Source organism: Zingiber officinale, chromosome 8B (assembly GCF_018446385.1).
Source record: "Zingiber officinale cultivar Zhangliang chromosome 8B, Zo_v1.1, whole genome shotgun sequence".
Classification (NCBI taxonomy): Eukaryota; Viridiplantae; Streptophyta; class Magnoliopsida; order Zingiberales; family Zingiberaceae; genus Zingiber; species Zingiber officinale.
In genome coordinates, this window is record NC_056001.1 from 13,982,792 (window position 1) to 14,009,565 (window position 26,774).

At 40.8% G+C, this 26,774-nt stretch overlaps 1 protein-coding gene and 1 long non-coding RNA gene across 2 annotated transcripts; both read right to left on the reverse strand.

The window, feature by feature from the left end:
• Positions 1-1,842: 1,842 nt before the first annotated feature.
• LOC122013440 lies at positions 1,843-9,954 on the reverse strand. Its single transcript, XR_006120580.1, has 3 exons — positions 9,835-9,954; positions 2,052-2,447; positions 1,843-1,897 (listed from the first exon to the last, which is right to left on the reverse strand). It is a non-coding gene; the product is annotated as an uncharacterized LOC122013440 (long non-coding RNA).
• A 9,303-nt stretch (positions 9,955-19,257) lies between these two features.
• Positions 19,258-24,002, reverse strand: LOC122017865 (putative disease resistance protein RGA3). Its single transcript, XM_042575572.1, has 4 exons — positions 20,503-24,002; positions 20,095-20,414; positions 19,775-20,016; positions 19,258-19,692 (listed from the first exon to the last, which is right to left on the reverse strand). Exon 1 carries the CDS (start codon positions 23,940-23,942, stop codon positions 20,508-20,510), a length of 3,435 nt encoding a protein of 1,144 aa, XP_042431506.1. The 5' UTR covers positions 23,943-24,002; the 3' UTR covers positions 19,258-19,692; positions 19,775-20,016; positions 20,095-20,414; positions 20,503-20,507.
• Between the last annotated feature and the right edge of the window lie 2,772 nt (positions 24,003-26,774).

The window sequence follows — 26,774 nt, forward strand, 5'->3', positions numbered from 1 at the left end:
TTAGAATCGCCCAGAAATCCTCCCGAGAATGGGAGGAAACCATCAAATCTTGCCTTCTCCCAAAGGGAGAGAGATCCCTTTTCAATTCATGAAGGAGGGTTTAAATAGAGGAGGGAATCGAGCGCCACACGGCCCCGTGACACGGCCGTGTGAGATTCACACGGCCATGTCCAGTTCCTTCTCTGCCAAAGCTGCACGGCCGTGTGGTGCACACGGCCACAGCCTGCTTGGTTTCTGGAAACCTCACACGGCCGTGTAGATCCACACGGCCGTGTAAGGCTTCTGCTCTGGTTGGCTTCAAATCTTGACATGGCCGTGTGTGTCACGCCCCAGAGGAGTCCCTGTCCGAGAAAATTTCGACAGCATCTCCCCTGTACGGCGGACAATCAAAAATTTTCTACAAGCACTAAATACTCAGCCACAGGCGGCTGGAATCATAACAATAATAAAAATCAATCACCACGCAGTTTATATATATATTCAGCCTCTGGCTGACACAACCACGCAGTAATAATACTCTGACTCAAAAACCACCCTACTCAACTACACTCGTAAAGCTCAAAACCGACGAACTCACCTCTTCTGCCATCCAGGCAGGCATGTAGTAGAAATAAAACCAAATCCAAACCCATCAATATAATAAAATCTATATCATGTCCATAAGCAAATAATCCAGAACATAACGAGTTCAAACAGTCTAGAACAGAAAGAAACCAAAGAAAAACCAAACATATCCTGGAGGTCTGCAGGACCAGCACTATGTGCAGTGAGGACTAGCGACTGGAACTCCCTCCTGACAGCATCAACCTGAAAATATCAACAATGGAGGCGGGGTGAGTCCAACACTCAGCAGGTACAATTGATATGCAAAGTAAAGAAACAACACCTAGCACTAATCATGCGTACAGTCTCCTGATAAGAAAGATAAAAATGCATCTGAAGTAAACAGGAGAATACTGTACTAACCAGGTCCTGAGTATAAGGTCAAACAGTCCGAGTGGTATAGGGATCCTGTATGCATGTCAAACATAGGTATCCAAACAATATGCAGCATATAAATGCAGCAACCACAAACACAAGAAATAAATGCATCATGCATATGATGCCAATGATGCGTCCTGGTCACCCCTGACGTCAGTCGATCATCTCACACCATAGTGAGGCCGAGTGGGTAGGGCTGTAACAACCGTGCACTCTGTCGTCACTACTCCTGATGAGTGACCGAGTGGATGGGATGCTGTCGGAGTACACCTATCCTCCTACCCCAAATCATAGATGGGGGAGCGCAATGCTCTCAACTCCCGGTACACGATGACGGAGAGGAATCCCTGCCGGATAACTCGTTGTGTCACACTACCCATGAGCGGACCAACGGTACCTAACAGAGTCCCTGCTGCAACACACTCTGCCTGAATCGACCACTAACCCATGAGTGGTGGTGTGTGCAGATCCATGTAACTGGCGATGTGCTCAACAATAATGGAGCGGACTATCGCACAGCATGCAATCATGCAAATGATGCATGGCAATAACCATATAAACATCCTGACCTAATCCATATATATAGAAAAGTGCACCCTAGGTCAACGAATCATATCGAATCAAAGGTACACAGAAGGTATAAAAAACCTAGGTCCTGAACATGGTGAAGCATGGTATATCACTACTCGTATAAGCATGTATAGACAGGTAAAGTATACATGGGATGCAAAACAAATCAATCAATCAAACATATATCAAGATTTGGGTAGTGATTAACCGAAACAGATAAGAAACACAATTGATGCAATATGTTAATTTCATTACTAAGCATATCAAAGACAAAAAGTCAAAAGTACCTGCCTCCGATAAAATGGTCCAGTCCGACAAATCGAGATACTCGTCTCGCGTCAAAGTCCTGAAATTCCAATAAGTATATTTTTATTTAGCTAAAATTCAATTGAATTGCTAAATAAAACCCTTGAAACTATTTAGGGCAAAACCCTAAATCATAATCAACCTAACCTCATCAATTAAACTAAAACCTAAATCAACCGAATTTAACCTCTTACCTCAAACGCACAACCTTAATTGTACTGCCTGAAGGAGGTCCTGTCGGGATCCAAGGTGCTGCTGAATCAAAGAGCAACCCACAGCACACTATACCTCTACCTCACATCCCTCCACAACCAATGATCGTTGTTGCTGGAACAAGAACCGAGCCGCTGCTGGAAATCAAAGAGTTGCCAAAACCAAACTTCTGTTGACGCTTAAACTGATCAGAAAACCCAAAAGTAGTCGGCTGTGGAACAACACCCCGAGTATGTGGCTGAGGCTTCGTCGCCGATGGCAGCAGGCTTCTGATGGCAGGGCTAGGTCAAGCATCGGATGCACTTCGAGGGCTCTCGGTGGCTGGCGGCTAGGGCACAGGGAGTTAGCCGGCGACGAGAGCTCGGGTGGCTAGCGACCTGCCGAAACGCTGTGGCGTCGAAAATGGGATGTCGACGCTAGGGCAAAGGGGAGTCGACGGCCAGAAATTGGATGGTGTTGGGCGGTCTAGTCGGCGTCGCTGGAGGGGAAAGGAAGACAGCGGCGCGATAAAGATCACGGTGTGAGCAGGAGGCACCGACGCTCAGATCAGAAGAGGGGGAAGAAGAAGGAACCGCCGGCCGGCGGTTAGGGCACGCCGACGGTTAGGGCAAGGTGGATCGGCAGAGGAGTGTCGGGGAAGAGAGGAGATCGCGTGAGGGCTCCGGGGAAAAAGGGCTCGGGGGAAAAAGAAAAAGAAAACAAATAAAGGAAATAAAAGGAAAAAGGAAATGTAATTATAAACATTTCCTCGCGTAAACGGGGTAACCTAAACAGGCTTTTCCGGACCCCATCTTTATCCCCGTTAACTCGTTCGTACGAGCTCCGAAAAATTCCCGAAAAATATCCAAAAATTCCGGAAAATTCCCTTATTAATATTCGCCTATTTTTGGTATTTCACATTCTCCCCCACTAATAAAAAATTTGGTCCCCAAATTTCGTTATCTACCATCAGCAAGTATAACAACAGATATAAAGTATAAATGCTGAACGGTAAACAATTCACATCCTCAAGTGAAAAGATGGGGGTATCGAGCTCGGATGGTATCCTCGTGCTCCCAAGTAGCCTCCTCGTCCGAATGATGCTGCCATCCGATTTTAACCAGCCGGACAGTCTTGTTCCTCAACTGACGCTCTTTCCGGTCCAAAATCCGTACCGGAATCTCCTCATAAGTGGCGTCAGGCTGAACTGGAACTAAGACATCTGTCAGCACATGTGTCGGGTCAGGTACGTATCTACTCAGCATAGATACGTGGAATACATTGTGCACGCCCACCAAGGACGGCGATAGTGCCAACCAGTAAGCTACTACTCCAATCCTTTCCGAGATCTGGAAAGATCCAATGTACCGCGGAGCTGGCTTACCTCTGAGGTCAAATCTCTTCACCCCTTTCGTGGGCGAAACTCGCAGAAATATATAGCCGCAAATAGAGAACTCAAGGTGTCTCCGACTCGGGTCAGCATAACTCTTCTGGCAGTCCTATGCTTTTGACATCCTCCGTCTGATAATATGGACCAACTCCGCCTCACGTTGAGCCCTATGAGGTCCCAACAACTGGGTCTCTCGGATTCTCGTCCTGATCGACGACTGAGCAACTATGGTAACAAGAATACCCTGCTCTGTATGTCCCTGCTCCTCAATGTCTAACTCAGAGAAACCCTGAATCAAATCTGTGACCACAACTCGGTGGCAAGCTAAAGTCCCTCTGGACCTCTAGCTAAGTGCATCGGTAACCACATTAGCTTTTCCCAGGTGATAGCTAATGGTACAATCATAATCCTTCAGGAATTTCATCTATCTCCTCAGTCGAAGATTAAGTTCCTTCTGAGTGAACAGATATTTGAGACTCTGATGGTCAGTGAGAATCCCAATGTAATATTATACAGGTAATGCCGCCAAATCCTTAAGGCAAAAATAATAGCGGCCAACTTCAGATCATGAACTGAGTATTTTCTTCTCAGGCTCCCTCAACTATCGAGAAGCATATAAGAACGCTCTACCATGCTACCACAAAACAGCACCCATACCCTGTAGAGACGCGTCGATGTAAAGGACAAGTTCGTCCTCTTCCGAAGGTAAAAACCAAAAATCAAAGCCGACACTAGTCTCCGCTTCAGCTCCTAGAAGCTGGTCTTGCAATCCTCAGTCCAAGTAAACTTCACGCCTTTCGTGGTCACGCGTGAAAGTAGCATAGCTATGCGGAAGAAACCCTTGACGAAATGTCTGTAATATCCTGCAAGTCACAAAAGACTGCGGATCTCCTACACTGATTTCGGCTGCTCCCAACGGTAACAACCTCTATCTCCAGTGGAACCACGGTACACTCCTACTGGTGACCGTGTGTCCCAAACATCATAACAAAAGACAATCCAAACCAGCACTACTGATAATCACATATAGATGTTCTCGTCGAATCATCTCTAGATCTATGCAAAGGTAGTGTACGTGACTCACCTCGGATCCGTAATAGATCACAACATCGTCCACAAAAAATAATAGAAACCTATCCAAACATCCTCGACATACCAGGATCATCGAGTCCCTGAAAACATCTAAGGCATTGTAAGCCTATATGGCAAAAACCAAGACACATAATGTCCGTATCACAGACATTCCTATCCATAAGATCTCCGAAAATAAATCGAAAAATCTGATCATCAATAACATAAATCATCAAAGAATAAATCCTCCAGGATGAGAGCAACGCTCCATCACAGGAAACACCACATATGTGGGAGCAACGCTCTACCACAAGAAATCCTCAATATGTGGGAGCAACACTCCACCACAAATAATCTGAAATATGTATCTGCAATAAATATATGAGCAATGCTCCGCTACCAGTAATCCGTAATATGTGGGAGCAACGCTTCACCACAAAATAATACATAAGTACCCCAAGGCACCTAACTATCCAGCTAGAGATTGTACAATATCTCTCTACCACAAATCACTGTGGTTAGCCTAGGCTATAACTACCTAGTAACTAATCAAATCCATCATCAACTCTATCAGCATCCTAGTGGGTCATCCACTAATAGGAAAATTAGTTGATGGGTTAATCCAACAAACGACATAATGCAGTCACTCCACATTCTGCATTCAGTATAAGTAGAATCATCATACTGCTACCAATGTATACACCTAGCACACATGCTCACACAACATATGTATGATCAACAAAATCCTCCAATTATTATACACCAAACATACAACTCAGGTATATTCAGTATGATACCTCTAACAATACATACCGAACACGTGTGCAAAATCAATATAGGTATAATCGACAATACACCTCAAACAACCTCACATGGCATATATACACCTATGCCAAGAGTATAACCAACATATACTTTCAATAAAGCATACTAAACCCAGGTGCACTCACATATCAAACATAATCAAAAAGATACCTCAGATACCACACCAAACACATATGTACATATCACAACTCAGATTAAATCGACAAAATGCCTCCATCAAAACACCACCGATGTACTTATACTACATCTCGGATTTAATCAACAAGATATCTTCAATAATACCTCCAGATACATACACCCAACTACATATCTATGATCCACAAGGAACCTTCACCATATCAGAACATGGATACATATACTACTTGCAAATGGACAGTCTACCACAGGACTCCTACAACCCAAAACAATCATGATATACATGCAAAATCAGCATACCAGCTCAATCAAAGAGATCAACCTTATGCTACCAACACTCATGGGTTACCGGTATATCTAAACAAAATTCATGCATATGTATCACGCATGAATACATCAATCAAAGGCAACCCAAAATAAAGCAGCCTAATCATCCAGTAACAACCCTGCTCTAGGTTCAAAGAAACTGGTATCGGACAAGAAAAATATACACACCGTGGTATAACATTGCCAGTCAATGTCATACACTACCAAGACTATATCTAATGGGAAAAATTTTATCAACATAAATCCAAATGTACTCTCCCAGTATACATTAGTAACTATTGTATCCCATAAGTGTTAAGCAATTAGCTCTACACTTCCTTACATCAGCGGAGTCACATATCCCAAAGCACCCTCTAAGTTATCCCACCAGGTATATACAATCCACGGTCAAAATCTTCATGGAATAGGATACATCGATCCTTTATAACCTATCCAAGCCGATAATGATATATGGCTAAATCAGTCATTTTCACGTCAGTACAAAACATGTACTCAAATGTGCTCTAGATACATAACTAAGCACAAATAACCTAAAGGTTCGAACCTCCAAAAATAGAATATGGCAATCCTCTACTGATCACCCAACAAAACTAAATCATTCATCTACTAACTAATCAAGAATACCTTAATCCTCCACAAGCAACTAAGGTATATCCAACCACATAATATCATATGTATAAATGTGTACAACCCAAAAGAAAAAGTCAATATTTAGGAACATCAAGACACTCTCATTTTCATCCTCAAAAATATCAGCCCACATAATATCAGATGAATCAGTCTCTACTCCCCATGAGGGCAAGTTAGCATTCAAAACATCAAATCATTATTTATCCACGAAGTCCAATATCAGAGGAAGCAATTATCCATTTTATCATCCTTTTAACTAACCACAACTAACCCAATTATTAAAATCTCATAGGCACACTCAACCATAAACTCTCTAGCACCCAATTTATAATCTGATCACCAACCATAATCATCAAACCTGTGAATATCATACATGACATTCACTATGTCACCATCAACAACAACCCAAATAATAGATCATCAAAATAGTTATCCACTAATAGATCATCAAACAACCACATAACATTTACTCTCATAAATCATTAGAAATCAACACATCACAATATCTGATCTCCCAATATCCCTCAACATCAAATCATTCTCAACAATGATCAAACATGGTAACTCCCAATGACCAATTTCCATCGTACCTGGTACCCTAATATCCAAAAGATATGAGTATAAAACTCTCCTGGCTAAGTCAACAGGAGTCTGTAGGTATCATCCATTAGCCAGCTAACAATAGCAGAGGCTGGTATGTGCCTCCATCTCCTAATAGTAGTAACAGAAGCTAAAACTACTGATGGTATGATATATAAAATCACCAGAGACTATAATCCTTGATCTCTATTAGGGTCGACCAAGATCAGTGGCTAACCCATCATATGTAATATGAGCTACAACAACCAGACAGGTAATAAAGATAAAGTGCTAATAGTTGTCCTAACTATCATAAAGTAAACATCATACCTATTTGCCGTCTGGAGATGTTCCATCGCTGTCCAGTCCCCAACTTCTGACCTCAAAATTCTGAACGAAAAAAAATCGCCAGAAATCCATATAAATCCGAAACGGAAATCCGAAACATAACCATATCGAAAATCCGAAAATGCCCAGTTTGACTCGCAAACCTGGCTAACCAAATATCCAGAATACCAACAACAGGTATCCGATAAATCTCCAGAACACCAAAAGCAGGTATCATAACCCGCTCTGATACCAAATAAATTGGTATCAGATAAATCCCAAAAATCCAAAATACAAAAATCCAACAAGTAACGCCAAACTTGGCGCTCTGATACCAAGTAAATAAATTGGTATCAGGTTATCCCAAACATCCAAAATACGAAACAAAAGATCGTAAAACTGTGCTCTGATACCACTAAATTGTCACGCCCCCAGAAGAGTCCCTGTCCGAGAAAATTTCGGCAGCATCTCCCCTGTACGGCGGACAATCAAAAATTTTCTACAAGCACTAAATACTCAGCCACAGGCGGCTGGAATCATAACAATAATAAAAATCAATCACCACGCAGTTTATATATATATTCAGCCTCTGGCTGACACAACCACGCAGTAATAATACTCTGACTCAAAAACCACCCTACTCAACTACACTCGTAAAGCTCAAAACCGACGAACTCACCTCTTCTGCCATCCAGGCAGGCATGTAGTAGAAATAAAACCAAATCCAAACCCATCAATATAATAAAATCTATATCATGTCCATAAGCAAATAATCCAGAACATAACGAGTTCAAACAGTCTAGAACAGAAAGAAACCAAAGAAAACCAAACATATCCTGGAGGTCTGCAGGACCAGCACTATGTGCAGTGAGGACTAGCGACTGGAACTCCCTCCTGACAGCATCAACCTGAAAATATCAACAATGGAGGCGGGGTGAGTCCAACACTCAGCAGGTACAATTGATATGCAAAGTAAAGAAATAACACCTAACACTAATCATGCGTACAGTCTCCTGATAAGAAAGATAAGAATGCATCTGAAACAAACAGGAGAATACTGTACTAACCAGTTCCCGAGTATAAGGTCAAACAGTCGGTGGTATAGGGATCCTGATGCATGTCAAACATAGGTATCAAACAATATGCAAGATATAAATGCAGCAACCACAAACACAGCAATAAATGCATCATGCATATGATGCCAATGATGCGCCCTGGTCACCCGACGCCATCGATCATCTCACACCATAGTGAGGTCGAGTGGGTAGGGTGACATGCACTCTGTCGTCACTACTCCCGATGAGTGATCGAGTGGACGGGCTGCCGGAGTACACCTATCCTCCTACCCCAAATTATAGATGGGGAGCGCAATGCTCTCAACTCCCAGACACGATGACGGGAGGAATCCGGATAACTCGTTGTGTCACACTACCCATGAGCGGACCAACGGTGCCTAATAGAGTCCCTGCTGCAACACACTCTGCCTGAATCGACCACTAACCCATGAGTGGTGGTGTGTGCAGATCCATGTAACTGGCGATGTGCTCAACAATAATGGAGCGGACTATCGCACAGCATGCAATCATGCAAATGATGCATGGCAATAACCATATAAACATCCTGACCTAATCCATATATATAGAAAAGTGCACCCTAGGTCAACGAATCATATCGAATCAAAGGTACACAGAAGGTATAAAAAACCAAGGTCCTGAACATGGTGAAGCATGATATATCACTACCCGTATAAGCATGTATAGACAGGTAAAGTATACATGGGATGCAAAACAAATCAATCAATCAAACATATATCAAGATTTGGGTAGTGATTAATCGAAACAGATAAGAAACACAATTGATGCAATATGTTAATTTCATTACTAAGCATATCAAAGATAAAAAGTCAAAAGTACCCGCCTCCGATAAAATGGTCCAGTCCGACAAATCGAGATACTCGTCTCGCGTCAAAGTCCTGAAATTCCAATAAGTATATTTTTATTTAGCTAAAATTCAATTGAATTGCTAAATAAAACCCTTGAAACTATTTAGGGCAAAACCCTAAATCATAATCAACCTAACCTCATCAATTAAACTAAAACCTAAATCAACCGAATTTAACCTCTTACCTCAAACGCACAACCTTAATTGTACTGCCTGAAGGAGGTCCTGTCGGGATCCAAGGTGCTGCTGAATCAAAGAGCAACCCACAGCACACTATACCTCTACCTCACATCCCTCCACAACCAATGATCGTTGTTGCTGGAACAAGAACCGAGCCGCTGCTGGAAATCAAAGAGTTGCCAAAACCAAACTTCTGTTGACGCTTAAACTGATCAGAAAACCCAAAAGTAGTTGGCTGTGGAACAGCACCCCGAGTATGTGGCTGAGGCTTCGTCGCCGATGGCAGCAGGCTTCCTGATGGCAGGGCTAGGTCAAGCATCGGCGGCACTTCGAGGGCTCTCGGTGGCTGGCGGCTAGGGCACAGGGAGTTAGCTGGCGACCTGCCGAAACGCTGTGGCGTCGAAAATGGGATGTCGACGCTAGGGCAAAGGGGAGTCGACGGCCAGAAATTGGATGGTGTTGGGCGGTCTAGTCGGCGTCGCTGGAGGGGAAAGGAAGACAGCGGCGCGATAAAGATCACGGTGTGAGCAGGAGGCACCGACGCTCAGATCAGAAGAGGGGGAAGAAGAAGGAACCGCCGGCCGGCGGTTAGGGCACGCCGGCGGTTAGGGCAAGGTGGATCGGCAGAGGAGTGTCGGGGAAGAGAGGAGATCGCGTGAGGGCTCCGGGGAAAAAGGGCTCGGGGGAAAAAGAAAAAGAAAACAAATAAAGGAAATAAAAGGAAAAAGGAAATGTAATTATAAACATTTCCTCGCTTAAACGGGGTAACCTAAACAGGCTTTTCCGGACCCCATTTTTATCCCCGTTAACTCGTTCGTACGAGCTCCGAAAAATTCCCGAAAAATATCAAAAAATTTCAGAAAATTCCCTTATTAATATTCGCCTATTTTCGGTATTTCACAGTGTGAGGTTCACACGGCCATGTCATCTTCCTCTTCTGTTGGTGCCAAACTCCACACGGCCCGAGCTCCATACCAGTGCAGGGCCGTGTGAGGTACACGGCCTGGTGCTTTCTCCTCCAAGGCTTGCCCAAAGATGTAGATTCTTCACCAAATCGACTCCTGTGTACAAAAAATGCACAAAAAGCAGATCTCCGAACCAAAAGAGTAAATATGCTAAAAGGAAAGCTGGAAGTATAAAAATGCATAGATCAAGCATGCTCAAAGTATGTAAATGTGCGTAAAAACATGCATAAAAGAGTATATAATCTACGCACATCACCAGGCAGGCACGTAGTAGAATGAAATCCAATATCATATCAAAAATCCATCAAAAGGTATCACTCCATACAATATCCATAGGAAAAATCCAAAGACAATACTAAAACAAAGTCTGATATAGAAAAAGGCCAAATAAAAACAAATAACGAACTAGTAGAGAACTGGCTCTACGTGCAGATGGGGGGCCAGCGAATCAACCTGAAAATATCATCAATGGAGGCGGGGTGAGTCCAACACTCAGCAGGTACAACTGATATGCATAATAAAACAAATAACAAACAACACTAATCATGCGTACAGTCTCCTGAATACGAGAAGGAATAAATGCAACTGAAATGAAATCAGGAGATAACTGTACTAACCGGAATCAAGGTACAAAGGTAACAGGTCGTCAGACCGAAGAAATCATAATCCTGTATGCATGTCAATCAAATGCATCCATACAAATGCAGTATATAAGTGCAGCAATCACAACAATAAAATGCAATAAATGCATATGGTGACCGTGCACTCGGACATCACTGCTCCTGACAGGATCGAGTGGACGGAATGTTTGAGTACTCCCTCCGCCCCAAATCATAAATGGGGGAGCTCAATGCTCTCATCTCCCGGTACACAATGACGGGGAGGAAAAATCTCTGCCGGCTACCACGCTAAGTCATCTGACCAACGGAGCCAAACAGAGTCCACCATCTGCCGGCTACCACGCTGCTACACTAAATGCCAACGGAGCCAAACAGAGCGGAACTGACTGCCGGCTACCACGCTGAGTCACCTGACCAACGGAGCCAAACAGCAGAACCGCCACACACCTGTCTGATATACCACTAATCCATGGGTGGTGGTGTGTGCAGTACATGTAACTGGCGATGGGCTCAACCATAGTGGAGCCGACAATCGCACAACATGCAAACATGATGCATGATACTAAGCATGGCAAACTCATGAATAGCATAGCAAGATCCATACATAAATAAAAGGTGTACCACAAGTCAATGTATCGGATGGAAGGTACACAAACAGATAGGGTATCATATAAACCCTAGGTCCTGAACATGATGTATCACATGGTTGGGTCACTACCGAAAGCATGTATGGTCAGATAAATAATAACATGCAGTGCATAATAAATAAACAAACAACATGTAACAGATCATGTAGTGACCAACCGAATCAAATGGAAACACAATTCTTGCTATATGTTAGACACTTTATCATGCATATCAAAAGACATAAGTCAAAGTACCCGCCTCCAATAGGAAATGTCCAATCTGGTCCGAACACGACGTCGAGATACTCGTCTCGCTTCAAGGTCCTGTGATACCAGCAGAGATATATTTTATTTAGCTAAAATTCCAATGAATTGCTAAATAAAATTCCCAACACAACTTAGGACAAAACCCTAAGTCATAATCATTAACCTACCTAATTAAACACATATAATTTAGTTACTCAACCTGTATCAAATAACTAAATCAAACTCTTAATTCAATTAGGAAAACCCTAATTATCGATTAACCTTAATTGATCATCAATTAACTTATCCACATCAAAACCTAAATCCATAAACGTTAAACAAGAACCTTACCTTTCACTGCGCTCTAGGTTCTGTCTGTATCGCCAACACCTGCAATTATTCCAGCCAACATAAGGATTCTAGTGAAGTTAAAATGATCACACAAGAGATCGAATCCACACTTACCCCTAAGTGTTTACTGATGACTCTCAACAACCCAAAATTTCCGGCAGCCAGGACCAATGAACAGCAACACTCAGCTAGTGCTCACGGCAACCGGTGCTAGGGCTGAGGCTTAGTCGACAAGGGCATAAATCACTAAGCAGTGGCGTCGGCACTGTGCAGAGGTGCGGCGGGTCGTGAGCACAGGGAGAAGAGGAAGTCGGGTGTCGGCCTGACCTAAAGCGGAGGAATTCGCGGCGGTGCAGGCTGTGGCTAGGGCACAAACACCAGAAGGGAACTCGGACTGCCGGCGGTGGAAGGAATTCGGCTAGAGCAAAGTGGCGGCGGCTGTGGCCCAAATCTAGGGCAGAGGGCGTCGTGAAGGAGTCTGCTAGGGCACCGGGGTGTGAGGCAGTGCTCCGTGCATCACCGGCGGTAGTGCTCCGTGCGTCGACGGCGGCTAGGGCACGAAGGAGATCACTCGGCTACGGAGAGGGAGAAAGGAAGTGCCGACTTCCCTTGGTCCGGGCCTTATGCACGCGAGGGAGAGGAGGAAGGAACCGCCGAGTGGTGGTTAGGGCGTGGGAGCGGCGTCGGGCGCGCGGGGAGAGGGAAAAGAATCGGCGAGGAAGAAATAAGAGAAAATAAAGAAAAATAAAAGAGAATAAAAGAAAAGGAAATGTAAATATAAACATTTCCTCGCTTAAACGGGGTAACCTAAACAGGCTTTTCCGGAACCCCATTTTATCCCCGTAAACTCGTCCGTACGAGCTCCGAAAAATTCCCAAAAAATGTCCAAAAATTCCGAAAAGTTCCCTTATTCATATTCGCCTATTTTCGGTATTTTACGCGGTGGTTACTCCTCCTCGAGCATACAACCCCTCCGCCAAGCCCTCTTTTCTTCTTCTCCATTTTATGTTTTCTTCTTGAGCCGCCACCAAAGTCGACGCCGAATCACCTCTACCGGCCACCGATCCGAGCCCTAGCACCAGGGCCTCTCGTCGGCACAAATCTCACTAATCAAACCACCTGTTTCGACCTCGACCGCTGTGCCCTAATTCCTCGCCGCCATTCCTTCGTCGAAGCAGAATCAGCGACGGTGTTGCTAGTCACCGTAGAGGGTTTGGCATCACAGCTGCCGAGGACCTGCCATCACCCTTTTCCTTTCCTCTCTGCCCTAGCATCTCCACACGATCGCCTGACTTTGTTCCCATGTCCTAGCAACGATCCTCAAGGTAAGCAGGGACGAGAAATTTCTGGATTTCAATGATTTTGGTTGATTGGGTTTAACAGCTTATAACCTTCTTCCTGTTTTACACTAGGAGGAAGATTTTGGATCGTTCTTGCTGTTTTTCCTGATCGGAGCTTGGACTCCTTCTTTGCAGAGGGAATTTAGGGCTACTAGTTGGAGGTAAGTGCCATACCTGGCTGTGGATTTGGGTTTGATTTTCTGTTGGTTGTAGATTGCTTGATCTCACTTTGATCCGGAACCACAGCAGATTGGCTCGCTCTGTTCCAACAGCTACTACCTTGAAATTTTAGCAGCAAATACCCTTTGTTTCAGTAACAACAGCAATTGATAATTTGATGTAAGGTGTAGTGCAGTTGTTTCTTTTGCTGTAGTATGCACCGAATTGAAGGAAAGTTAGGAAATAAAATTGGATTTGAATTTATTATGTTAGGTCGGATATATATATATATATATAGACCTTGATCAATTGAAGGGTGGAAGGGTTAGGGTTAATGAGTTTAACTCTAATTGATCAATGAAATTATGATTTGGTTTAGTTAATGGAGGCATGATAGAATTAACTAAATTAAATATTGTGACACAGGATTTTGACACGAGACGAGTATCTCGGAGTCGGATTGGACATTTCGATTGTAGGCGGGTACTTTTGACTTATTGTCTTTGATATGCATAGTAATGAAATTAACAAGTTGCATTAATTATGTTCCTCATTTGTTTCGGTTAATCACTACTCGATTACCTGTTACATGCTTGATTGATTGTTTGTTTTGCATTTCGTGTTGTTATGTACCTGATTACACATGCTCATAGGGGTAGTGATATAACCATGTTTCACCATGTTCAGGACCTAGGTTTGATACCTTATTTGAACAGTGCACTTTGATATGATTTGTTCACTATGGTGCACATCATTATATGTCGATAGATTGGTTTAGTATATTACCATGCTTAGTGTCATGCACCATTCGCATGATTGCATGCTGTGTGATAGATTACTCCATTATTGTCGAGCACATCGCCAGTTTCATCACTGTTCGGTGCTCCGTTGTTGACGCTCATGGGTAGCGTGACGCAGCGTGGTAGCACATCAGTTTGCTCGTTCGGTGCTCCGTTGGTCCACTCATGGGTAGTGTGATTGCAGCGTAGTAGCACGTCGAGACTCCTCCCCGTCATCGTGTACCGGGAGATGAGAGCATTGCGCTCCCCCATTTATGATTTGGGGTAGGAGTATGTGTGTACTCCGACAGCATCCCGTCCTCTCGATCACTCATCAGGAGTAGTGATGCAGAGTGCGCGGTCGTCACAGCCCTACCCACTCGGTCCCACTTCTGTTGTGAGTTGGCTGACTGGCGTCAAGGGTGACCATGACATTGGCATCATATGCATGATGCATTTATTGCTTGTGTTTGTGTTTGTTGCATTTATATGCTGCATATTCTTTGGATACCCATGTTTGACATGTATACAGGTCTTCTATACCTTTCGGACTGTTTGTCCTTATACCCAGGTCCTGGTTAGTACAGTTTCTCTCCTGTTTACTTCGATTTGCATTTACCTTTATTTTTATCAGGAGACTGTACGCATGATTAGTGCTAGATGTTATTTTCCTTACTTTGCATATCAGTTGTACCTGTTGAGTGTTGGACTCACCCCGCCTCCATTGTTGTTATACTTTCAGTTGAGGCTGTCCGGAGCAGTTCCAGTCGCTAGTCCCCATCTGCACGTAGTGCTAGTCCTTTGCTGGTCTTGAGTTGTTATTTTATCTTAGTTTCTCTATCAGACTTTATTTTTAGTCTTTTATTGTTTTACTTATGGATATTGTATGGATTCTTATCGTTTGATGGATTTTTGATATGATTTGGATTTATTCTACTACATGCCTGCCTGGACGGCAGAAGAGGTGAGTTCTTCGGATTTGAGCTTTACGAGTGTAGTTGAGTAGGGTTGATTTCGAGTCATCTTATTACTGTGTGGTTGTGTCAGCCAGAGGCTGAGAATTATATTAACTGCGTGGTGATTGTCTATTTATTATTGTTGTTTATTCCAGCCACATGTGGCTGAGGTATATGAGGATGTAGAAAAGTTTCAGATTGTTCGCCGTACAGGGGAGATGCTGTCGAAATTTTCTCGGACAGGGACTCCTCCGGGGCGTGACATCCTCCCCTAAGGATATGACTAACTTTATCTGATTGAGTGAATGAACCTCATTGCATGTGAACCCATACAAAGGAGTGGTCATGGGTTAGAGCTCGCTCGAGTCTATTTGCAGGTGTTCAAATGCTTGTTTGAAGATGATATTCACTGAGTTACCAGTGTCAACGAAAGATAATAAATATTATAGTTGGCTATAACAACCTTGATTATTAAAGCATCATCATGAGGGACTTCCACCCCCTCTAGGTCTTTAGGCTCGAAACTGATTTCGAGTCCGGTTGCCTTCTGCTTACTGCAACTGACCGCGTGAATCTCCAATCAACGAGAGTGTGAATTTCTCGCTCGGTAGGAGTTTCCATTAGTTGGAACCTCGACGATCACGCCAATATCACCTCAGGCGACATTGTTACGATTCTCCTCCTGCCGAGTTGGGAGCTCCGTTTGGTTCTGGGCGAGAGTTGGTGTCCGGTCTACTGGCGGTGGTGGCATCCTTTGGAGTCGCTTAGTCTCTCGCTGATTTCTTATAGGCGAGCCATTTGGTCATCGATAGGGGCAGCAGTTGGGCGACAGAGTGCACTGTCGAAATCTCTGATTACCCCTATCGATTGGACAAACTATAGCAATCTTGTGTGTCATGAGTAGTCGACAGGTGGAGGGTGCACGACCATCACGGAGCTCCTCAGGGGGGCTCGGGATATCTTTCTTGTTCGACCTCCACATGAAGCATGACCTAAGGTCATGGTTCTTGATGATGAGGTTGAGGACCTGCTCGGGGTCCCCTAGGTGGAGGAGTGGTTAATGCTTGGCATTCGGGCCCCGGAGTGGCAGCTGACGCGGTAACCTCCTTCCTTCGAGCGGCCTGCGCCTCTTCAATATTAATGAATTCAGTCACCCGATCCATTAAATGATCGAAGTTCTTTGGAGGTCTCCTAACTAAGGAGACGAAGAAGTCATTATTGCTGAGTCCTTGGGAAAAGACGCTCACCAGAATCTCGGTAGTAGCTATAGAGACGTCCATGGCCACCTGATTATATTTTTTTTAATATAGGCTCTCAGTGATTCTTTGGACCCCTGTTTGAGTGAGAAAAGGCTTAGGGGAGTCTTTTGATAGTATCGGCTACTAGCAAAGTGATGAAAAAAATCTTACAGAAATCCTTAAAAGTACGAATGGATTCAGCAGGTAGTCACTTAAATCACCTCTATGTCAAGCAGCCGAATGTGGTGAGGAACACCCGACACTTTACCTCGTTAGTGAATTGATGGAGAAGGATAGCATGCTCAAATTTAAGGTGATGATCCTCAGTGTCAGTTGACCGTAAGTATTCCCCTATTCCCAAAGTTTGATAATACTTTGGCAGCTTGTCTCCTAACACCCTTTGAGAAAATGGGGTGCTACTGTGCTCGGGAGAGCTGCAAATTGCTGGAGCCTTTCCCTTGCGTCCTTCTCGGACAAACACTTCTCCAAAGGATTTCTGGTGCAATCTTTCTTGACCCAAGTGTTCGGGTGGCGTACAAAAGAGCGCTCAATGGCATGGAATTGATGAGTGAGACGCCCACAGCAAATGAGCTAGGCCTTCCTCCCAAGCTTCTCTCTCCCATTGGTGAGTTGTCATTGATGCGACGGGAGTGGGTGGTGGTGAGGTGCCACCGATAGCCACTTGTTGTTGTTGTTGTTGTTGCAATAATTTTTGCGCTCAGACATTGATGAGTAGATTCAAGTCTTCTTGTGTTACGATAATGGTAGTAAGTCTTCTAGCTTCATCCATCTCTAATTCTAAGATTCAGACGAAACTTTCCACAGATAGTGCCAAATTTGATTTTGTCTGAAAATAGCAGAGATGATGCGCTAGGCACGGTTGATCGATGGTTGACAGGTAGAAGACCTTTCTCTCTAAAAGGAAGCTTTCCTCCAATCTTGCGCACACGGAGCTGATCCAACAAAACGTCAGTGCCTATAAACCAGGGGAGTCCCTAGCAAAAGCCCTCTGACACTCAAGTCAGTCCAAGTCTCGGCAAGCGAATGAAGAACAATAGAGGATGTGCACGCGAAGGTAAGTTGCAGATGTTCAGAGAACGTATCTTTGCCACGGAGAAGATTTATATTACCTCATATAACTTTCGCAATCATGAGGTAATGCAATATGTCACAGTTTGTTAGGTAAAAGCAAAAGTAAAACATGGGTAATATGTCATAATTATCCAAGGAATCTTTCGTTTACTCATATGTATACCTCTTTTGTTGTTTTTAGCTTAAATTGTTGTTAAAGTCATTTGTAGGAATATACTGTTATAACTGGTCGGCTGATAGGAGACAAGACGGTTCCTGAAGAAGGTTCTAGAAGAATATTCTCTGACAAAGTTGTTATTCTGATAGGTTGTTAGGATTCTCTGATCATGTTGTTGACCGAGTATATCCTGATAGGCTCTATAGGAGTATATCCGGGCCGGCCTTATAGACCGGTTGTTTTTATGCATGTTCTCGTCTTGAGCTGCTTTGTTATGTACGGAAGGTTATCAGGAACCCACTCAAAGACTGATATACTGCCTTGGGCCTGTTGAAATATATTCGAGAAGAAATATGAAGCCAAGTGTTGCAGGCCAGTTGTCCTTTTATCCGACCGACGTATAATGGGCTACCTAAAGAAATGAAATTGTGTTATGAGAGATTCGGTCAATATGTTAAACTAGGCTGCGTAAGGCCCAGCCAGCTTTCTGTCCGACCGGGGCATATGAACTCGTTCGACTTTATAACCAAACGAATACACAGACATACTGTCGCATGGAAACCTATGGGGTGACCAGCAATCAGGGTCGCCCGGGTGTGTACAGAGAATATTCATACAAAGTAAGGAGTTTAACCTTCTCCTCGACCAAACCTACAGCTGGTTTATTGTGGAGTGAATCAGTCATTCCGGCTGACACAAAAGGGCGGGCGTCCTTAATCTTGGTCGACTTAAGAGCTGACCGTGCTTAAAGCACTAAACTCCCTAGGTTCGATCGGCTTAAGGACTAGTCGTCTATCTAAAAATTTTAGTGCTAGGCGACCAATCAAAATCAGGTGAGGAGATGTTCTCCTTTTTCGATTTTGATCGTCATATCATTTTTACTTTAGTCATCACATCACCTTCAGGATCTGTTCGTTATAATCGAGAGATGATATGGGCAACTTAAAAAATATTAAAGTCTTTTTAATCTGCGTATTTTATGTTCAACTAACATGCTTGCACGTCATATATGATCTGCATATTTATATTCCTACTTATGAATCCGATTACCAATCAGCTGTTTGTGAACATTTGACTTCTTCAATGCTAACTTAATTAATTTGTGTGTAGATTAGCAGTGTGTTTATCGTGTATATATTTAAGTAAAGTCTAGCTGCTTCCATTAAATATGGTTTAGTAAAATAAACAACTACATCCTAACAACATAATCATACCTCAAGCTGAACAAAGAAGATTTAACTTAGACATCATAATTCTTATCATATCATAGGAACTTAACAAAAGAATAAATTTATTCCCTGGCTATTTCATGTCAAACATAACCTGCACCATCAACTAACAAATTGTTTGTGGTTCGAAACACGGATAAATGAGACTCGTATTCGTTATTTTTTTTTCAAGTGAGCACATGATGAGCAGGATCCTCTTTCCCTCTTGACTATTTCATCTTTCATGGGCTATCTCTGCCTGATCTTGTAACTGCAATCTTCCATCAGTTGCTCCGTCTATTTCGATAAATCTCTGAGACGTCGGCGTGTAGCTGATTGTTAAACCAATCCATTGGATTCCTCAACCAAGTGATGGCTAAGAAACATATACAATGTACGAAACGGGCATGTTGAACGAATACTAAATCCATTACATTTAGCTGAATAGCCTTAGCCACTGATAAATAAAATACTACAACAACAACAAGACATACACGAATCCTGTAAAAGAAGAAAGAAGAAATTATCAGTGCAAAAGCTATAAGATTATACAAGATGCATGATTAAGAGAGAAGTGACTTACAAGACGAATTTTCGTAGTTCTTAACTCCACTATGTCGATGAGACTGCACGGGTACTTTTTAAAGCAATATGTTTAGAAAGAAATGGTTTCTCAACACACCAACACTATACATCAAATGCAAGAAAACAAATACAAATTGTATGGTAGAAATGATTAACATGAAAAATACTTGCACCTAGTAGCTTTTTATTTACCAACATGGAAGACGTAAAACACACTTGAAGACTTCAGATAATATGAACCTGACAGAAGAAAAGAAGACGATCATTGCAGGAGTCATATGGTTTATGCATATCGATTATGAGAAGGAAGAGCCTTACATGGGGTGAGATGAACTGCTTCAATTGTACAACATACTTCATAATAAGCTCACTGAAGACGATGACGATACTAACAGGGATAGACGTGCCTAGACTGATGGACTTCGCAAAAAATACTTCAAACTAAGTATAAATCACAACTTTTTATTTTATTTTCTTGAACAACACCAAGGGAAGAGCGGCTATTCTGAACAAACAGTCTTGCAACCAAATGCAGAAGAAAGCAAATACAAACAGCACTATAGAAATCACACCTTGCGCTGAACAGCTTTATTCGCCAATACAGTTAAACACAAACTGATACTTTTACTGATACAAACCTGTAAAAACAAGCAGAGGGTCATTGGCAAAACTTGAGGTTATAAGGAAAGGAAGAAAAGTGACTGACTTAGCAGATAGAAGAATCACCTTTCTCAATTAGCAGGAACGTGCGGATCATACATGTAGGGATCCTTGGTATAGCGTATATATTCTTTTTCAGAATATGTTGTGACTTTGACAATAGGAATTTGCTTGATGATGTCCCAATTTTCGTTGCCCTCAAGACAGGTCTTCAGTAGTTTCAGGCTGCATTGCATCTCGAATTTTCTGAGACTCCTGTGAGTGCTTGATGTGTTGTTATGCTGCTCGATCAAGACCGATAACCACTGCGGGAGCTGTTCCATTTCCTCTGAACATATCAACACCAAATGCTGCAGCTTGCCAATATTTTCCACGCACTCCAAGTTGGGACAATTATCAACCTCAAGATATCTTACTGAGGAGATGTTGGATATCTTCTTCAACCCACTGCCATTTGTCACCTCGAGTTTGTACGCCATAGGGAGATTGATTATTTCTCCTAGCTGATACGTTTGTCGCAGGCACAATTCATTTAAGTCGGTGGCGCGGTAGAGATCTGCAGGAAGAGCCCTTAGCTTTGGACAGTCGATGAGAACACAATCCCTGAGACTTGGAAACAACTTCACTGAAAGAGGTGTTCCATGACCAGTTAACTCCTCTACTCCATCGAACGTCCATTCCTCCCATCTAGGCATGTCTTCTAATTGGAGCACTTCAAGTTTGGGAAATGCAGAGCTTCTTGATCCGAGGAATCGAGAACCGATGGTGGTTATTGCGCTTGCCCGTTCAATACTGAGGTACTTCAGCTGGGGCAGTGTGCCCAAGGGAGGGAGCTCTGTACAACATGGCAAACCAAGGAGCTTCAAATATGCCAAATTTGGAAAAAATTCAGCCAGGGAAGAGCATATCATCCAGCTCGGGAGCTGTCGTCCCGGATACTCAACGAAGAGAAGGTCTTCTATGCTTGATGAAGGCTGAGACATTTCATTGCATATCCTCTCGGCTTTGCTAATTTGCTCATCGCTCCATCCTTTTTCTTCTTCCTCCGCCTCGTCCTCCTCAGTTTCGTCTTCTGTTTCGTTGCCTACTTCTTCTGCTTCCTCATTTTCATTTTCTTGTTTGGAGCTATCATCATTGCCATCCCCCTTCTCATTGCCTGCATCTTCATCATCATTGGCATCAGCTTCTGACTCTGAAGCGACTGTATCATCGGCGCCTCCTTCATTAGCCTCTTCTTCCTCCGAACCTTCTGATTCATCCTCCTCGTCTGTATCATCCTTATCTGGTTGCATCCATCCCAGCGTTAGCTGCTTAAGGAAAGGTTTGTCTGCAAGTGCAGAGGCTCCTCTTTCTGCCCTCTCAAGCCTGTAAATGCTTATGCCTCTCAACTTGGAGAGATTTTTCAGCTCTTCCAAGTCACAGCCTTTGTCAGTGGTTGAGTCATTCTGCCCCACCAGAAATCCCTGAAGATTATAGAAATTTCCCAGCTTTCCAATTCCCTTGGGCACATAAGTCAGCAGTGGAGTATCTCTCATCTCAAGACATCTTAGATTATGCAACATAGTGATGGACTCAGTAAGCCTTTCCAAGTACTGACACTCGGAGATATTTAGAGTCTGAAGATTTACAAGATTCCCAATAGTCTTTGGAATCTCGTGAATGTTTGTCCCATCAAGATCTAAATATCTTAAATGCAATAAATCCCCAATGCAATCTGGAATTTTTTCAATGGATGTGCTAGTGAGATCCAAAACTCGTAAGCATGATAATTCTTGCAGTACACTATCTTCAATAGTCTTAGTTTTCCGGGAGTCCATGAGAATCAAAGTTCTCAAACAACCTTGTTTTAGAATTTGAGAGGGTAACACTAGCTTGGACCCCATATTAGAGACCGATAACCGACGGATCTTTATATTATCATCTGTTTTGAACTCTCTACCATGTCGATATAAAATCCCTTCCTCTCTCATTAAATGTGCACCGAGAGACCGGAAGTGATCATGCATAGAAAAGTAATCTTTGGACACATCTACAATTGCATCAGCTTCTAAGACATTCCTCCATATTAACTCCCTATAGATCTCCTCCCCTATATCTTCCATCGTTTTTTTTTTTTCAGTTGGAACATCATCCATAATAAGACCTTCAGCTATCCAAAACTGAACAATTTCCTTATAATACATACCTTTTTGAGAGTACAAAGAGCAATAAAGGAAACATTGTTTTAATCTAGATGTTAAGTCTTCATAACTCAAGTATAAAGGCCTTAATTCTTCTTCAATCTGGTCCATCTTCCATACATCGCTTTCAAGAACCTCCTCCCATTTTGCTTTATTTTGCTGGTATAGGACCCCTCCGATAGCTTTAATTGCAAGAGGTAATCCATCACATTTTTTAACAAGTTTACTCCCTATTTCTTCCAAACTTGATATCTCATCTTCTTCTTCGCCTTCAAACGCTAAATGTTTAAGCAAATTCCAACCACTTTCTTCATTCATTTTTTCAACTGGGTGAATATATTTTGGTCTCATATTCGTTACAACCTTTTCCTTTCTAGATGTAATTAGGATCGTACAACTACTAGCACATTTAACTATAGGTTTCCTCAAGAAATCTGTCCACACAATTGAATTCCAGACATCATCTAACACAATGAAAGTGTTCCTTGTGAGGACAGTCACAAGTTTGTTCTCCAGTTCTGCTTTACTTTTTCCTTCAAAAGTTTCCCCTTTAGTTTCACTTCCTTCCTCAAATCTAATCAACTTCTTTAATAAATCAGTTTCAATGTAGTTCTTAGAGACATACAACCATTTTCTTTTTGGAAAATTCTCTTTGATCCGTTCATCCTCAAATATTTTACTTGCTAAAGTGCTTTTTCCAATTCCCCCAGTCCCCACAACTCCAAACACACGAGTTTTCTTTGGGTTATTCTCAAGTATCAAACTAATTAGCTTCTCAGTTGCATTTTCAATTTGCATCCCAACAATATCTCCTTCCACTTGTAAGTGAGATGTTTCATGTGCAAATACTACTTTGTTAGCATTTTCAACTGGTTCTTTTATTGCTTGATCTAAATTATTTTTGATAACAGCATCATTTTTTAGACCTTCTAATCGACTATTCAAAGATATAATTTGGTTGGCAATATCATGGCGATACTTAAGACACTTAAAACATGAAATGAGATAGTTGTAAGGGATGCTTACAGTCGATGAACTTGAAGAGACTTGAGCTGTCAATAATTTCCCCCCTTCGATCATACAAAGATCAATAACATCATCAACATCATACATGATATCTTTTAACTTCCTTACCCATATATCAATTTCATCATTTCCTTGTCTCTTTTGCTCTGCTTGACGAAGATAACCATTGATCGTTCTCAACCAAACTTGGAGGGTTTTTATCTCTTTGTCAACGCCGAGCACCTTAAAGATTTCCTTCTCCACCATGTCTGATGTGTCTTTGATGAATTTTGAGACAAAAAAATCTAAAACCATCGCCATTTTGAGGAAAGATTTCACAAGTTGTGGATTTTTTGGCTTGCTGCAGTCTTGAGAATATATAGGCTCAAGAGTCAAGAGTGTTTGAATACATATTCAAAAAAATATATTATAATGATAAAGTAGTCGATGCAGCAAATAATAATCATTTCCACTTTATTTAGTATTAGTTTTTTTAATCCATTATTTTAATAGCAAGAAAACAAATTATATAACGATATCTTGTGAATTTGGATTAGCATTGCCGATGGCAGAATTGACTAGTCCGGATTTGTTTTCCTGAATTCACGTGTCCCCCTTTGTTAATAAAGACGATTTTGGCATCCTTAAATATGTGACGATTTTGACATCCTTAAATATGTACAACCTCCTTCTCCGTATCTCCTCTTGAGATATAATTTGATCAATGAGTATAATAGAGGAGACATATGATTTTAGGATGATAGATGATCCGAACTTAGAATTATCTCAATTATTATCGATTTGTACACCTATAAAATTAATTAAATTTACTTGTCTGAATCACGGGACCATAATATTAAAAATAATAATGATAAGCGTATTATTAAAATACCTAAAGATTTAATATTTTTAAAATATTTCTAAAATTGATATTAGAAATGTTAAAATTCTCGTCATTATTATTGATAATAATAATAATAATAATAATAATAATAATAATAATAATAATAATAATCTTACTATTTTATTAAAAATCTCTCCCTTTTACTAACTAATTTTGGTGAAACCTAAAATAAATTTACGTTGATATCCTTTTTTCTATTCACACTAAAAATATCCAAGATTTATTAGTAATTCCACAAGTGAAACAATCAATGATCTAAAGTTCGAGACTCAGTTGCGACGTATTATTATGAAATTTTCTCATCATTAATTTTCTCTGGTTGTTTTATATAAAAAAAGGTATAGTGCTCTTTAGTCCCACATCTTATAATTGACAACACATGATCAAAGAACCTTCTATAAATATTTTAGGCCGACAATATTAAAAAATATACTTTTCTTAGTTTTTTTTTTACTAAGATAAGTATAATATTAAATTAAATTAATTTTTTCCATAGGGAAGTCTATTACAATATTTGTTGTGGGGATTCTCTAGCGTCACCCTTGCATTATTGCACTATTACATGGTCTGAGGAATCTTATCTAAATAATTAACTCTTGATTGACTTCTCGAAATAAATTCATTTTTTCTCGGTTCGTTCCGCCATCCCACCCAATGAATTATTCGGATTTATTTTCAGTAGAATCCTATGCAATCACAGGTTTCATCGTTCCTATAGCTTCTCTAGCTTCTCTATTAATGGTTAAGTCTGAACTCTGCAATGGAGCTCCCAAAAAAAATTTCTCTTCTCGAGTCAATCTCTTTATTATTCATATCACTTTATTTTATTATTATTTTATATTTATTTTTATTATTTATTCAGTTTTGATGCTTTATTACATTGCCTTTTATGAGGTAATTCATAGACCATACATATTAGAATCATATATCATTGATATTTTTGATCTTTCTTTCTCTCATCCTTTCATTTATCTACATCTCTTTATTTTTGCTTCACAACCCAACCCATAAATAAGATTATTTCCATAAATAAGATTATTTCGATAAAGGTAACACTTGAAAATCTAAAGTAGGTATTTTACCCTGATGACTCTATTAATGACTCTACTTTAGTATTTTAATGCTAAAATATTTTAATTAATATAATTTCATTATAAAGGGTCAATATGATTTAATTTAATTAATATAATTTCATTATAAAGAGTCAATGTGATTTTAATGTATTATATTATATGTATCTCACCGAATATGAGGGCATGGATAGTTGTATATGGCGGGGCATGGGTAGTTGTACTTGTACATGCTTGAGTGTATCCGATGGTGATGGATATCTAAACAGCTAATCATTAATAAATGTGTTTTAAGTGTGGAGCCCGTTGCAGAAAAGATCAACCATTCAATTATATTGAAATAATATTTTGTTTAATTATAAAATTTTATTATTTTTTTTTTTATTGGTATCCAAACTTTTGGATTGGATTGATTAATCTGGAGAAGGATCGATTTAATTAGACAGAAGTTTTTTTATCAATTATCTAAATAAATAAAAGAAATACATACGAAGATAATTTTATTATTTGTTACCATCACGTTAATTAATTTTTAAAAGCAATTGTATGAATCAAAGGAGAAGATTAAGTGGCATAGCCACTAAACCACTTAATTAGTTCTTTTTTGTATGTTTACTAGATTTTTTTCACAAAGCAACTGATTGCAATCACTTTTAAAAATCCTTGACTACTTGTCAATTATTAATAATTTAAATCTTCTTATACTGATTAGTATTATTTTTTTATTTTCCAAAAAATAAATATAGTAAATTAATAACAACTGACCTAAATGTTTCTTAATTTATTTTTATTAGAAAAAAATTATAAAATATCTTCTGAGATTTTAAAATTAGTCCAATATTATTAGTAGTTCTAAATTTTGGCATGATGGAAAGGAGTGACATGATATATACATAGACATTTGTTTTCATGTTATTTTTTAGTTAAATAAAATAATTATGATATATTCAGAGGTATTTTTCCCATCAAATTAAAAATATTTTAGTAGTTAAGAAATAAAATATTAAGAGTTTAAAAATACTTGATCCTAATTTATAAACTTTAAGAGCTAAAATGAAAATCTCTATTTTGATTTAGTGAAGTCATTTTTTTAATTATTATGCTGATGTATGTATATGTATGATTGGATGGATTTATAGTAAAAAATGGAATCAAACTATGAGAAGGTAAATCAAAAGA